Source organism: Netta rufina (genome assembly GCF_964035555.1).
Source record: "Netta rufina genome assembly, chromosome: 5".
NCBI classification, from domain to species: domain Eukaryota; kingdom Metazoa; phylum Chordata; class Aves; order Anseriformes; family Anatidae; genus Netta; species Netta rufina.
The window spans coordinates 30,505,194-30,520,841 of NC_140128.1; the positions used below are offsets into that span (position 1 = coordinate 30,505,194).

The 15,648-nt window shown below is 41.4% G+C and overlaps 1 protein-coding gene across 4 annotated transcripts in view; it reads left to right on the top strand.

Moving 5' to 3' along the window:
- Positions 1-2,014: 2,014 nt before the first annotated feature.
- The window catches only part of RBM25 (RNA binding motif protein 25), a 31,995-nt gene continuing 18,361 nt past the window's right edge, over positions 2,015-15,648 (top strand). For 2 of the 4 annotated variants that reach the window (XM_084287461.1, XM_084287464.1), the window contains exons 1-6: positions 2,015-2,197; positions 9,090-9,210; positions 11,595-11,644; positions 12,687-12,857; positions 13,938-13,995; positions 14,942-15,102. In XM_084287461.1, coding sequence (XP_084143587.1) covers positions 9,105-9,210; positions 11,595-11,644; positions 12,687-12,857; positions 13,938-13,995; positions 14,942-15,102 — 546 coding nt within the window. In that variant the 5' untranslated portion in view covers positions 2,015-2,197; positions 9,090-9,104. Of the gene's footprint in view, positions 2,198-2,862; positions 2,975-9,089; positions 9,211-11,594; positions 11,645-12,686; positions 12,858-13,937; positions 13,996-14,941; positions 15,103-15,648 lie in introns of all 4 variants that reach the window. The other 2 variants (XM_084287462.1, XM_084287463.1) reach the window with 2 other exon arrangements.

The window sequence follows — 15,648 nt, forward strand, 5'->3', positions numbered from 1 at the left end:
AAATGCTGGAAGTAGATCAGGAAAACTACCAGAAGTAGAGCAGTGGACCAGAATTCTGTTCCACCCATAAAACATTTAAAATGTTGCACACTCGAGAAACAATCTGACCTTTGTACCCTAAAATTCTGCCTAGCCTGTTTGGAATGATTTCTTTCACTTGAAATGCAGAAAAACTTGCAGACACAAAAAAGGCCTCAAAATGTTGGGCTTAATTTGAAAGGCCACAGACTGGACTTTTCTTGACTGACTTGAGCATGAAACTTTGGAGACAGCAGTGAGTAACTAAATCAAGTTAACTGGGATCAGTGACTGGAAAGTAGTGTCTAAGTTTGATAACCAAAGAGTAAAAAGAAAGCACAGATAGGTTCAGGGACAGTTAATTCTAAAATTCAACAGCAGATGGAGTAGAGATGTGGAAGTAACTACTTTCACTGTATGTTTCTGATGTTATTCTTCCTTGATTAGGAAGGATAGCGGAAGCTAAAGTTCAAGACTTGCATAAGGAGAACAAATGCAAAATGGTCTCTTTGGCTAAACAAAACCAGATAAAGTTACATCAGGAAAGCTTTGGTGATTTTTCCTTTAAATAAAAGGGCTAGTTACCACAATATTAGTGACTCTAGATGTCGCGTTTCTTTTTTTCTTTCTTTTTTTTTTTTTTTTTTTTTTTTCCCAAGCAGGTAATAGTTTCAATCTGAGAGAACTGTGTAGAAACAGGAAACTCTGAAGATTCTTATTCTGCCTTTTCTCTTTTCCTTGTTTTTCCTCCAAGCTGCAAAATGAGTGCCATTTTTACCTATATAGGTATAAAGACTTATAAATTATTTGGAAGATTAATAGTAGTCAGTATTATTGAATCATAAAATGGCTCGGGTTGGAAGGGACCTTAAAGACCATCTAGTTCCAACCCCCTGCCATGAGCAGGGATGCCATGCACTACTAGTACTGTAGTTACTAAATTTGTATTAGTTGAAGGGACAAACGAAAGATTTCATCTTCTTTGTATGGAGAAGTCAACAGTGTTTAACTTGAATGTTTTTCTTTCCAGTACAGGTGGCAGGGATTGTGTGCCATTAGACTCTGATCCTTTGAGCATTTTTCTTTTTATACAGTGTATGTAAACATTGGAAAATGTGTCATAGATAGCAAGATTTTCCTCCCCTAGCTGATCCAAAATATTCTAAACAGCTTTGTTCACATACGTCCATGTTGTGGTCTCTACTGCAACCATCTGCGAGACCACCTTTCTTCCACTCAGTTGCTTCCTTGTTCCGTTTGCAACGGCTTGCCACCATTGTGGCAACGGCAGTTACTCTCTTATATGTAACCTGTACGCATGGGGAGGGGGACCTGTATATTTTAAACATGTTTTTAATGTAATCTAAATGCTAGAAGTAGACTGGGGAAACTAGCAGCCATAGACCATGCCTAGACCCAGTTTCTATAAAGCACAGGTACGTGTATATATATATTTTTAACTGAGGATGTGGCTGCCTGAAGCACTGGCACTTCCTCTTTTTATTCTCTAAATCCTCACAAATTTTTCAGGTGAGATAGAATCTTCCTCAGATCTTTGTATGTACCGACTGCTCTTTGTTTTAGCTTTTTATGCCGTTAACGCTCTCCCAGCTGCAGCACACCCAGAGGGAGCCCCGCTGTGCTCTCCACCGGGCCGGGGCCTGCACCGTCCCCGTCACAGCCCGGGCGCAGGCAGCGGGGCCCGGCGGAGCTGCGAGATGGCGGCGGGGCCGCGGGGCGAGAGTCAGCCGCGAGGCCCCCGCCGGGCCCCGCCACCGGCACCTGACCTCAAGATGGCGGAGCCCCGAGCTGCCCGCACCAAAGATGGCGGCCGCCCACACTCCCTTTGCCTCACGCTGCCCTTCTAGCCGCCGCTCTATGCCCTGGCTCCTTACTATCCAAGCGCGGGAGCTGGGAGGGGAGGGGGCGCTGCGTCCCTCCCGTCTCTATGGTAGGGCGGCGCGGTGCACGCCGGGCCGCTGGCGGAAGGGGCGGCTCACGTGACCCCGCGCAGCGCGGCGGCGGCTCGGCTCGGCGCGGCGCCTTCGCGGCCTAGCGGCGCCTCGGGGCCTCCCCGCGCGGCCCCCGGCGGCCTCCCCACGGCCCATCCCCGGCCCGCGACCCCCGCACGGGCCGCGGCGGAGCTCCGGACGCGGCTCCCGGCCTGCAGCGAGCGACGGTGAGCGCCTGGGGGGGCGGTAGGAGCGGGCGGCGAGGCGGCGTGAGGCGAGGCGAGGCGAGGCGCCCGGGCCGCCCGCTGAGGCGAGGAGGCCGCGCCGAGGCCGCACCGCTCCGCCGAGGCCGCGCTGTCGGGGCCGGGCCCGGCGGCCTCCGGGAGGCGCTGTCGGGGCCCTCCCGGGGCCCTCCCGCTTCCTCCGCCGCCCGGCAGCCTCGGGGAGCGCCCGCGGCTGCCCCCCGGCCGCCGCCGCCGCCTCGGCGGGGTGTTGTGCCCCCCTGCCGGGCCCCTCACCGGCTGCCGGGCGGCCTCGGCGTGCCGCGGGGATCCCGGCCTTCAACACGTGTCGGGGGGCGGCCGGCGCGCTGCAGGCGGCGTGAGCGGTGTTGGCGTGGCTTCCCCCTCATCTCCTTTTTCCTTTGTGGCCCGAGACTTTTGTCTGCCCGAAGGAAAATAGTTTTGTTGGATTCCATCTTTTACTTTAACTAGAGGCCAGCGAGCACTGTGATCACGACTAGCTTTTTATAATTTTTTCCTCTTTCTGTAGCCGGTTTTACACGGGCTTGCAGAAACTACAACCTAGAAATGCTATAGTCCTCATTCAATTCCGATTGAAATATTTACTTACCGATTTTTATTTATTTATTCTTTATTTTTTTTGGGGGCAGGAAAGCGTTGCTCCAAGTATTGCATCAGCATTTACAGAAGGTGGTCCAGAACAGACTAGAACAAGGAAGCACTTGCCAGTCTTACGGTGCCCATGAAGGAGCTGCCTCGTAGGTAGTGCTTCACGTTTCTCACTAATGTCTCTGGACATTCACTTAAATTTTGTTATGCCACAGCCTTGTTTGTGTTTTGAGAAGAGACAATAGCAAAGTTATGGTGGAAAGCCTCTCATTTGACTGACTAGGACTTTAATGGGCACAGAACTAGGAACAGAATCAAAGATCTTAAAGTTTTGGTACAAGTTCAGTAGAGCACTAGATAAGGAGTTTTCAGGCTGAAGCTTTGGTTTGGATAAGGAAGTTACTTTTTACTTGCTACATTTTAGTAGTTTGGGATGCAACTTGGTAGCACTTACTGAGCTTTCTAGATCACCTAAAAAAAACAGAGTTAAACATGTACTACTTCTGTTCAGAAGTATGTTTACAAAAATCTATATATTTTCTTCTCTCCACGTGGATGTTGTGTTTTCTGATGCCTTGCTTAGCTTGCAGGCCATTTTGGAGAAAATTGTAGGGTGTTATATGTTATATAAAATTTCAATGTAAAGGATCTATTAGCTTTAACTAAAAGAGACTTCTTCTAGGCACCTGTGTATTTTTTTATGAGATGCAGTAATGTCAGCAGTATCTCCAAGGGGTGACTAACTGTAGGGTTAGTTTTACAGTGGAGTGGCTTAAAAGTCCATACACCATATGGAGACTGAGGTAAAAGCTCTGTGTGACAATAATGACTTTAGTAGGTTGGTTTAGTGCTTATGTTTTCTCCAGTTGTTTCTGAAAATGTTTGTGTTGCTCAGCTGCACCTGTCTTGACACAAAATACAAAATTGTCATGAATTAGAGGCAATTATACCTAGGCAGCAAGAAAGAGTGAGCAGTAGGTATTCTAACCAAATGCAAAAGCCTCATAAGACTAACATGGAATACTCTCATCCTTAAAAAAGCATTAGAAACACTAACATTGTTTATTTTTTGAGTGTGCAGGTTTTTCTGTAGGGAAGTTACAGTGAAACATAGTAACGTGGGCATTCAAATCAAATGTGTTGGTGTAACATCTCTTTAACTGGGGTGCTACTAAACAACACAGTGTTACCTCCTCACAATAGGCACGGATTTTGTTAGTTATTTTGTACTCATCTAAAGACTAAGATTACAGCCAAAGCTACATTTTAGTTAACTTTTTAAAACATTTTTTGCTTAATGCTCCCTTATTTGAGGGACCAGCCTGTGTAGCTACTTTGTACAACTGTCTAGAATAACCATAATGATTTTCTTGTGCTGCAAAAGAATGGTATTAGGAAATGTAGGTGAGTTGCTTTCAGACAAATTGAAATCAAGCTAGGTCAGTCATGCAGTTGCTGCTATGATACGCCATGTATTTGGCCCTAAAATACATTAAGTTTATGCATTAATCATAACTTTGTTCAGTTAATGGTACTTCAACAGTAAATATTGTCACTGCTCCATGAGGAATGTGATTGTTTTGAAAATCGTTAAAACATTTTGCAGATTTTTTAATAAATGTTATAATTTGTAAACACAGTTATAAATGCTAAGGAGATTAATTCTGTGGCTCGTAGGATGCTGCTCTGAGTAGGTGGTACAACTGTCAGTTTGAAATATGTTACTTTATTAAAAGGCACTGGTAACTAGTGTTCTGTATAACTTATCTTTTCATACCTATATTAAAAGAAAAAAGAGTAAATCAAAAATAGGCTGAAAGAATGCTATGGAATAGCTTTTAAAAACTGCTGTTCCAATGCAGTCATGCCAAACTGTCTTCTCATATATTTACTCCCCTGGTATGGGGAGTTGTAGGAGTCAGAGATCATCCAGATCCATGGGGCAGCAGTGTCTGAACAGTGACTGTTTGATGGCACTGCTGAGCTGTGGGGGTTTCAGGCACTGGGGTCCCGCTGCCCTCAGGCCAGCCCCGGGCACTTGTTGAGTTTGGTGTCAGAGCTAGCACACGGCTGGTGCATGGAGCTCCGGCCCGGGGGATAGCACTGAGTCAGATTTAATTAGTTTCAGTGGAATTTGCCAAACCTTAGAGCCATGAGGGTATTGCTGTGCCTGCTGCAGGTTTCAGAAGGTTGGTGCAGTCGACTCTGCTTGGCGTTTGGTTCTGCCAGTACTTAGTAACTTGGAAGAGCATTGAGTGAAAGCAACTAAGCTCCTTCTAGGCCAAAGCTGAACCCGAAATATTAACGCAAGTGCTAGACAAGCACAGCTCTAGTTAATAGCTTGGGCAGGATTTGAGCTGGACCTGCTTAGAGTAAGCTGAAATGTTTTGCTATCCATGGCGTTGTTAATCTGCAGCTTATAAAATTTGTCTGAGGGTAATAAAGTGTGCGTGGCCAGTACTGGGTTAGCTCAGATCGGGGCTGTGCAGTTAAGGCAAGTCTTGCAGTCAGCCCTGCTCAGGAAACTATCTCACATGGGTTGTACTGCTGCAGTGGATGAACTCGATTCCCTTCAGCTGAAAACACACAGAGCGCTTCCCTCCTGACCTGTTTGGCCCACCGGCATGCACCTCCTCAAGGTGTGCAGTGTGGGCATCGGGCTCTTGGCTCCTGCTGCAGCTTGCTGACAGACACAAAAATGACTGCACTTCCAGCCTGATGCAAGGCCGTCATTTGGGGTTTTGTAGATGCCATTATTTCAGCGTTTTTAATAGTGTCAGGCTAGATGCTCACTGTTTTTCTTATACCTGTATTTTTGTGGTCACTGTTAAACTCATACAAATGAACGCCTCCCTTAAATGCTGCTAGTTAAGCAGCATTCTTGATAGCTGCGTTATACAGCTGACTTTGGGAGGGAATAATTCCATAAATCAAATGAGATTTTTAAAACATTTCAGGACCTTAGTTCTTTACTTGTACATTTGAATATTTGGGGGAAATTTGAAGATCACTGCATACAATTTACTGTGAGACCACAGTAAATATTCCAGGCAACAATTGCTGAGATGAACTCGTGGGGTTATAAGACAGTCTACAGAGAAATTAGATGCTGTTTCTGAGATCTCTACAAGAGTATTCTCCATAGGCCCAGCTTAAAATCTCTTTATTTCCCATACTCAACTCATGTTTTGTCGTTGGTTATAAATTTGAGACCCCTCTGAGTGCTGGAAGAGAGTGTTTATGTTTCTTGTTCTCCGGCTGTTGACAGCAAAAATAGCTATTTAGTTTCCTTCATTGCAGCACCTTGGCTGCTGCAAGGAACTGGAGGCATCTTCCTCTCTCATCTGGCTCCCTCACTTCTCCAGCGAGCAGTTTGTTGGGCTCCCACCGATTCTCAAAGTTTTCGTAACGGAAACAGAACTGAACTGTTTTCTCTGGTGGTTTCACACTTGTAGTTACAATAGGAGAGAGCCCAAGGCTTGCTTTACTGTCGGTCTTCAGTGTCACAGACAGCAGAGGTACTAGCACTGCTTCATCCAAGATTGAAGTCAGCAGCAGAGTGGCCTTCTAGCTGTGTTGTGAATAACCATACAAGCATGGAAGAAAAAATGAGTGCTTCAAGTAAAAAAAAAGTTTTTGTAGCTCCGCAGGTTACAGTATGTTCTCATCTGACTAAAAGACAAAGACTAAATTTGATCTCTCTTACAAACTGCCTTGTTACTTTTATGTAGTAATGATTACTTGACTGCTAATTTTTTTCAATTAAATAAAAACAACTCAGTTTGGTATGTTTCAATGTTTTTTAATTCAAGGAACTGTTTCACTTCTTAGTCCTTTTTTTTTTTTTTTTTTTTTCTTTAAGCTTCCCCAAAATGGTGTCTCAGATTAGTGCTTCTCAGAGCAAGAGGAGGGACTGCACCTACTGGCAGCCTGGAAAATTACTTCCCCAGTTCATTCTTGTTTTACAGCTCACTCTTTAATGTCTTGTGGACCTCAGATTGTGTAATGCTGCTGTAGCCCCTCTGGAACCTTCTCAGGGTTAATTGTACCACAAGTTAATTGTGCCATCCTGTCCCAAAACTGCTTTGAGTTTTGTTTAGGTAGCTACCAGTGTGCAATATAGATAAGGACTAAGAGCCTTAAAGATCCCGATTTCCTATCTTTCCTGCGACCCTTGCCTGGTTTGGTTTTTGTTGCTGTCGAAAGGGTTTAGAGCAGTGGTACAGAGGTGGGCCAGGGAGTCCAGGTCTCTTCTGTACCACCCCAACTTGAGATTCTTGAGGAATGTCAGCTGATGTGCACTTAGTGCGACGAGACTATAAACAATGTTCCTCCAAATCAAAGCTTTTGGCAGTACACCTTTGCTGCTTTTGCTTGCCCATTCAGTTTAAAAAATCAAGGATGACAGTAAGGAGGTAGTGGTTATAAAATACAAAAAGGCTTTCTGTTTATTGTATAAAATCTTTATTGAACTGTTGGAGGAAAGCTTGCATTTGCTGTCTTGTCTTCCACCAACCTAAGATGGTGGTTAGACTTTGTGTCCTTGTGACCCTGTGTCCCAGGAGTGTTTCTCTTCTCCTGGTGAGATGATGAATGCTCTTCGGGCCCAATTAATGAATGCAGTCATCATGAACCTCTTGTAACTAATGTAACTGTAAATCTGTCTTTGGGTGAATTATGCTATAGGATCATGTATCCATTGTTACACCTAAATGCATAATTTCTGGTGTTCAAAGGCATTACCAAATACATACGGGCTTCCCTTTCATCCTCTCCAGTCCACTGTATGCATTGATCTCACAGTTGTTTCCCTAGTCTGTGGGAATAAAGTTTTGTGTGTGATTGTTATAATTTTTGAACTTTTTCAAATGCATCTCCCGTTGCGGCACAGTAATGATACTAGCTCTTAGCTCTAGTATTGAAGATGTCATTGCCTACTTGCTGTTGCACATATAAGGAAGGTACATCTCTCTCCAGCAAAGCTCATTTCCTGTTCCAGTTGTGCTCGGTGCCAGGAAACCAGGGCATGCATCATCCAGTCTACAGGTCTGTTTTAGTTGTCAGAATTTTATTTGTAATAATTCTTGTACTGAGGGCCTCGGTTTTGACTTGTGGTTGCCTGTTTGGAAAAGAGCTGCAGTGAAGATGCAGAGTGCGCTGCATCCTGCAGTACTGTATGGTCCTTTGAGAAGGGAACATGTCTGCACAGAACTGCCAACTGGGCTCTCGTTACTCTCTGATACTCGTTGTGATTTGTATCTGCATAAACCAGCATCTTTGAAGTTCCTCTCTGCAGGAAGAATGTACCTATGCACTTGCAAGGAAGTAACAGCCATGCCAAGTTGCTACAGAGTAATTTGGTGTGTTTTCACAAGCTGGACTGCAAAGATTTAAGCTGGGTGTGACCAATTATGTGTATTGGTAACCAGTGCTCCATTTCCTCTTTAGAACTGGGGGCCAACCGTTTTTGAAGACTTGATTGTGTAAGGTTGCTGGAAGCAAGAACATTAATTTTGTTCAGGGTGATCTTGAATCTTATGAGGCAGTGTCTGTGACAGGGTCCGTAATATCTACGTAACAATAACCATTTGAGCAGCAAGTGATGTTAAAACAGCTCTTACTCTGTGATAGCATATTGACCCTTAGCTCATGGGCTATCATCCAATCTGAGCTCTAGAAGGTGTGTGAACTGGGATGTTAAAAATAGATCAGATCTTCTGAGCGTTTAACTGTCTCTGTGCTGGAGTCTGGGGCTTTCCCCAGTGTCTGTATTACAATCCACAATTCTTGCCAGTGCATGAGGATGTCCCAGTTCTTTCCCTCAAATTGTTCCACAGTTAGATCATGTGTGATCACTTCTTGTTCTGGAAAGCTACTTTATTGAAAAAAAGTTACAAAAATAGTTCAGTTTCCAGACACTGGAAGAAAAAACTCACAGCTTCATTTTAAAGAAACTGCCAATTATCAAATGCCATTTAATTCACATTCTTTGCAAAATACTGGTATGAAGAGGCAGGTATAGTTCTGTTTTTTAAGTTCCTTCTGAAACACTTTTGTAGAAGTACTGTTTTTTCATTGTGAGGGAAGGTGTACTATGGAGGAAACTTAATGATCAGCTGAGGAAAGAGGAAATCAAAAATAGTTTTAATTTGTAGCTGAATGTCCATATAAAGGTTTAAAGTCATAGATGCATATAATTTGCACCCCTTTTGTAATATGTGTTTGGGAATTGACTAATACGGTTCTCCTTTTCTATCTTTTTTGACAGATTACAACTGTAAGCATGTCTTTTCCACCTCATTTGAATCGCCCTCCTATGGGAATCCCAACACTTCCCCCTGGGATTCCACCTCCACAGTTCCCTGGCTTCCCTCCACCTGTGCCCCCTGGTAAGTTACGTTAGCGCATCAAGCTGCTGTAGAAAGTAATTCCTCATTCCTCATTATTCTAAGCTGCGTTATTTATAAAAGCTACTGGGTATTAATGTATTTCAGTAACACTGATCCATGTGCATTGCAATCGAGTTTCTAGTGCGCCCATGCAGGAATTCATGTGAACAAACTGGTCTGCCAATAGCTGATTACTTCTGACCAGAAATTAAACCATTAGAGTCAACACCAGATTTTTTGTCCTTTCTTTCAAGACTGGACCTGTGTAGTGATTTTTGTTAATCTGAGGTATTTTACTAACCACTGCTTTGACACTAGACAGGTTTTAATTCCTTTCAAATAAACATTGTAATAGTCTTTGAAAAGGCTTGTCTGCACTGAGAATGTGTGGTGTGAAAATAGAGGAGCAACTTTTGGAGAAGCTCCACCTTTTCACATTGTTTTCTCTTTCTTTTTTTAAGTCCATCTCATCCCCTTTTTTTTTCATTCTACTTTTTACATGCTTTACTCCACATGTTTTGTTAACTTATTTTTCTTATTCTTTCTAATCTTCCCCAAACTAATTCTACTTTTTCTCCTTTCTTCATCTTTAAGCTTAGGTTCTGTTTTTGTGTTGAGACTTTAATTTGTTGGTCTGGAACCACCTTTTTTTCTGTATATTGCCAGGATTGAAAGTGACTGGAGGCAGGAGATGACAGGGAAAGTGAGAGAGAGGAATACTTTAGAGAATTACCCCTTTAAAATTTATCATAATGTAGAGGGCTGAACAAAATTTCTGGCTGGCCATACGGTCTTGAGCCGTGTTGTGCACAAGTATTTTGCAGACAATAAAGGCTTTCAAAAACCAGATAGCTGAACTCAGAAATGGTTTGTGCATATCCATTCATGCTAACATCATCGTGCTAAGCCTTGCTTGTGGGTTCAGTTTTCCCTCCCTCCCCCAAGATCCATGAGATGTTATCTGTACCTCTGATCTTTACTAGTTATGATTTATGTAGACTTCTGTGGAAAGCACTAGATAACTTTTTAAAATACCTTCCTGAAGAATATTTTAAAAGGCCTGATACAAATTTCTGCTCTGAACACTTAATTCTTAACACATAAAACAAAGACCTTTTTGTGCTGTCACTGTTTGATTTTTATAAAAGTAGTCTTGTTTTAGTATTAGTAATCCAAATAGATGGTGGATTGGAGGAGCCTGGTGTTAGGAGAGAACTTAATTTTTCTCTGCACACTGGAAATACGATTTGCTTGCATGTAGAGATAATATCTTATGGCACTTAGATAAGGATCTCTCATTTCTCAGCCCAAGTGTGTGAGTACAGTTGAAAACTCCACAATGACCTTTTGAAAGTATTTTGAAGTTACTCCAGGTTATAAGATCACAATTTTACTGGTTTAAATGTTATCTTTATCTAGCTGTTTGGCAAAAAACATGTGCCAGTTATCCAGCCTCTATTTTTTTATTGAAGAATTTTGGCTAGAACAGTGTGCTTCTGTAAGAAGTTAGGAAAATGTTTTTGCTTTGCTTAAAAATATAGCTGTTAAAATAAAAATGTTGGTGATTCTGGTATCTCACGTCATTTCTGAAGATTAATCAGATACCATTAAGATATAAAACTCAGTTTTGATATGTAAGAAATGCTCTGTTGGGTCAGACCAGCAGTCCATATAGCCTGATGTTTTGTCTGGGCAATGGGAATAGAAGATGATTTTTAGGGTGCATGTTTACACCTAACTGCTTTCCAGGTCTGTTCCCTCATGTAGCTGTGGTTTCCACAGCTGATATGTTAAGGATGTGTGATCTCCTGCACTTCCTTTTTTCTGCTTATGGACTTAGGATTCATGAGCATCTTAAGCTTTTGAACCTGCTGATACTGTTGCCACTGTCACCTGTTGCAGCAGATTCCGGAATTTCATTACCATAAATATCATATACTGTGTAAAGTGCTACTTTATGTTGCAGTAGGGGAAAGGAGGATATGTCATGACTTCACATGATTAAATACTGTTTTAAGTTAAGTTTTAAAGATTTCAAGTCAAGTGTTAAAAAAAAAAAAAATTCAGCTGCTTTTTTGTCTATGGAATTTCCTGCCTCGTTCGTCACATAACTAGAGCAATACTGTGGTTTGAATGTGCTTTGAAAATAAATTTGTTTGAAGAGCAAATGTGAACATGCTGAAAGTGATCAGGACATTTATGTTATGTTAGTGTGCTCAGAGTGGGCTTGAATGCTTAGAGAATGACTGGTAATCAGTATGCTAAAAATCTTGTGAGCAAAATTGCTCACTGGTTTGAAAATCATACCTGCAATCAGTTCATTTGTATTCATCAATAATCTCAACAGGACAGATTGATTGATAGCAATGTCTTGTCTTTCTCAGGGACCCCTATGATTCCTGTGCCAATGGGCATTATGGCTCCTGCTCCAACTGTAAGTATTACAGTAGGGATGAGAGGCAATAAAATGGAGAGTAAAAAATTCATAGGTAGTAGATACCAACAGTATTTTTATTTTATTTCATCAGAATTCATACTGTGAAATGAAATACATAGTTTTTATTGCTGCTATGTTAATATGCTAATTAAAGCATGACGGTTACTTCTTGATGTGAAGGTAAATTACCATTCCTATGAGTTTGCTTAAGGGAAATCTCCCCAGAATACCGAATTTTTGGGTAGCTTGCATTATTTATTACAGGAAGATGTATTCATGATAATTGGTGTATTTAAGATAAACAAATGCTGGAACAAATCCATTATTCACTTTCCTGATAAAATTATTTTTAATAGAAGTTACGCATCTTGAAGGGGTTTTGAGAAGAGAGACTCAGTTCATATTTACCATTAAATCCTAGGATTAATTTTAGGGTTTTGCTGCAGAGGTGCAGCAAAATGGAACAAATGATTATGCCTAGCTCTGTACACTCTATTTCACAAATGGTTGCTCCTTGCCTGAAAGCAAGTGGCTAAGAGCTGTTTATTGACTAAAACAGTAGCATTTATTCAGTAGCATTTATTCACTCTGTGAAAGCCTTGAGACCTGTCATTTGTCCATTCCAAATGGACAAACCTTCTGAGGTTTGAGTCAGAGTTACTTTTCTATTTTCAGCTTGTTTTTTTTTTTAAGAATACAGTACACTGTTAGGTGAAATGCTACCACTTGTGGTGACTCAAATGTTGCAAATGCATAAAACAAGTGACACTTAATGTTTCTGTATGCTCGCCTTGCGGCCTTCCAGTAGCCATGTTCAGGTACACCTTTTTTCTGTCTCTTTGCCAGAAAAAGGCATTCTCTTTGTGTTGTATGAAGTATTAAAGTGTGAATTACTTATTGATGTCTCACTCCATAAGCCTGACTAAGGTTCATATGAAAAAATATTTTTCAAATACATCTATGCACAATTTTTTTTGTCTTAGAGATTTAAACACAGAAGAACACAACAGTATTTTATACCCTTTTCTCCTCTTTCTAGGTATTAGTTCCTACTACAGTGTCTATGGTTGGAAAACATTTAGGAGCCAGAAAAGATCACCCGGGCTTAAAGAACAAAGAAAATGATGAAAACAGCGGTCCCACTACCACTGTTTTTGTAGGCAACATTTCAGAGAAGGCCTCGGACATGCTCATACGGCAGCTTCTAGCAGTAAGTACAGTGGGCTGCTTGTTAAATTTCATCCCTGGCTAAAAAATGAGGTTGTGACCCCCAGATAGTGAAATTGAAAGTAAAAACAGAATCGGTCCTACTCACTGGAATAACAGTCAATTAGGTTTGAGTTTAAAGTCAGTAATTTAATGAAGAGTAGATCTTTTTTTCAGTTGTATGTGTCAGTGAATGTAGACATGTAGCTTATTTTTAGTAGTGGTTATTCTTTGTACCTGTCTTCCTTTGCAACGTATTAAAGGTTTTGTAGTGTTTCAAACAGTAATATTTAATAAATATTTGAAAACAGTGATATTTAATAAATATTAAATATATATATAAAACACAGTAATAAAACGTGCTAATACATAATGAATATTAAATATAAATATTTAGTCAATTTTAATAATGGCAAAGGAAAAAGATCTGGGGGTGTTGGTCAATGTTTGCCTGGACATGAGCCAGCAGTGTACCTAGGTGGCCAAGAAGGCCAATGGCATCCTGGCTTGTATCAGGAATAGTGCAGCCAGCAGGACCAGGGAGGTGACTGTTCCTCTGTACTCTGCTTTGGTGAGGCTTCACCTCAAGTACTGTGTTCAGCTTTGGGCCCCTAACTACAGGAAGGACATTGAGGTCCTGGAACGTGTCCAGAGAAGGGTGCAGGGCCTGGAACACAAGTCCTGTGAGGAGCAGCTGAGGGAACTGGGGGTGTTTAGTCTGGAGAAGAGGAGGCGCAGGGCAGACCTTATTGCTCTGTACAGTGCCCTGTAAGGAAGGTGTGGGGTGCTGGGAGTTGGCCTCTTTTCACAGATAACTAGTAACAGGACTAGAGGGAATGGCTTCAAGTTGAGCTAGGGGAAGTTTAGGTTAGAAATTCTGAGACATTTCTTCTCAGAAAGAGCAGTCAGGCATTGGAACAGGTTGCCCAGGGGGGTAGTGGCATCACTGTCCCTGGGGGGGTGTTCAAGTAAAGGTTGGACATGGTTTACTGGGTGGTATTGGTAGTGGGAAGCTGGCTGGACCAGATGAGCTTGGAGGTCGTTTTCAACCTTAATGATTCGATGAAATTTATCTTTACTGCAGAAATGTGGCTTGGTTTTGAGTTGGAAGAGAGTACAAGGAGCATCTGGAAAACTTCAAGGTAAATGTTCATGCTTTCTGAAGTCTCTAGTCAGACTACCGTTTTTATTACTTGACAGACTTTCAAATGTCTGACGCATTGCTATCCTACTACTTAACATGCTTCCTAATAAAAAGTTAGTATTTTCTGTCCTTGGAATCAAGACAGAAAAATAAATGCAAAAAGTTTATTTGGTGGACTAATATTGGTCACTTGTCTGTTCTGAGGCTGACTCGAGAGTTTATAGACCATCCCCAAGAGATGTTTACTGGTCTGGACTTAAGTGTTGTCAATTCGCTCTTCTGGAGAGTAATTGTCTATTCTGTTAGTATATGTTATTCATACTGTTAAGGAGTTTTTCCAGATTTAAAATTTATCTTCTTTCCCTATCCCCAGATTTAAATGATTTATTTCTACCCATAAACTTTCTCTAGTGGATACAGGAAATAACATTAACAGTGAAGCCTAATAACAAAAATTATCTTCCATAGGTTGCTTTTTTAAGATGTAATTTTCTTCATCTTTGTCGTATATCATTCTTTCTTTATTTTGCTCTCATAAGGCATCTGTCTCACAATTTTATGTACTTGTTGTGAAGAGCCTGGTTTGAAATGCTCTCATTTAACAGTGAAGTGTTGATTGACATCCTTGGTCTTCAGACAATTGCAAATCTACCTAAGACATGTCTTTATATAGACTGCATTCGTTAATTAAGGTCATGTCAAAAGCCATATAAATATAGTGTATTCATTGCTTATATTTTATTCACTGGGCCATTAATTATTCCAAAGATTAATGCAATGAGTTATCTTGATGACTGTTTTTTATGTGTATTCCTGGTCTTAAATAGCAAAATGCCTGTGTTCAAAATGTATTGACTCAAAACACATGGGTTGTTTGTTTATTTGAAGTTAATTACCTGAAGAGTTTTAGCGCTTCTGCTTCTCATTTCAATCATTCATTTCAGCCTTTGGATTTTGTGAGTACAAAGAACCAGAATCCACACTACGGGCATTGAGACTACTCCATGACCTCCAGATTGGAGAGAAGAAGCTGCTAGTCAAAGTTGATGCAAAGACAAAGGCTCAGCTAGACGAATGGAAAGCAAAGAGAAAGGCCTCTAATGGGGTATGTATATAATGTATGATTTGTAGTATTTTGGCAGGAGGGCTAAGTAACATACTCGCTAGATCAGACAGTGAGCAGGTCTCCTGATTTCCTTTCTTGTCTCTGCTGTTTGGTTTTGCCAGAATCACATGAATGAGTCTAAAGATAAGTTGAAAGACAGTGAAGTGTAAGCTCTTAGTTCAGCAGCACTCTTGAAAACTTTCACCATGTTTACTACAAATGTTTGAGTTACTCTGCATATGTGGTTAATATATTTTAAATAGTTTTTTCTCTTCCATGTAAACTTACAGAGCAGCGTATATTTTAGAATGTCAGTGCACAGATTAGCTTCATTTAACTTGTATGATCATAGAATCATAAAATACCCTGATTAAGAACAGACACATGAAGATCGAGTCCAATTCCTGATTTTGCACAGGGCAACTTAAGAGTTAAATTATGCGTCTACAAGTGTTGTACATGCAAATACTTTTTCAACACCAACAGTATTGGGGCCATGAGCACTTCCTTTGAGGAGTCTGTTCCAGTGCCTTACCCACCCTCTCA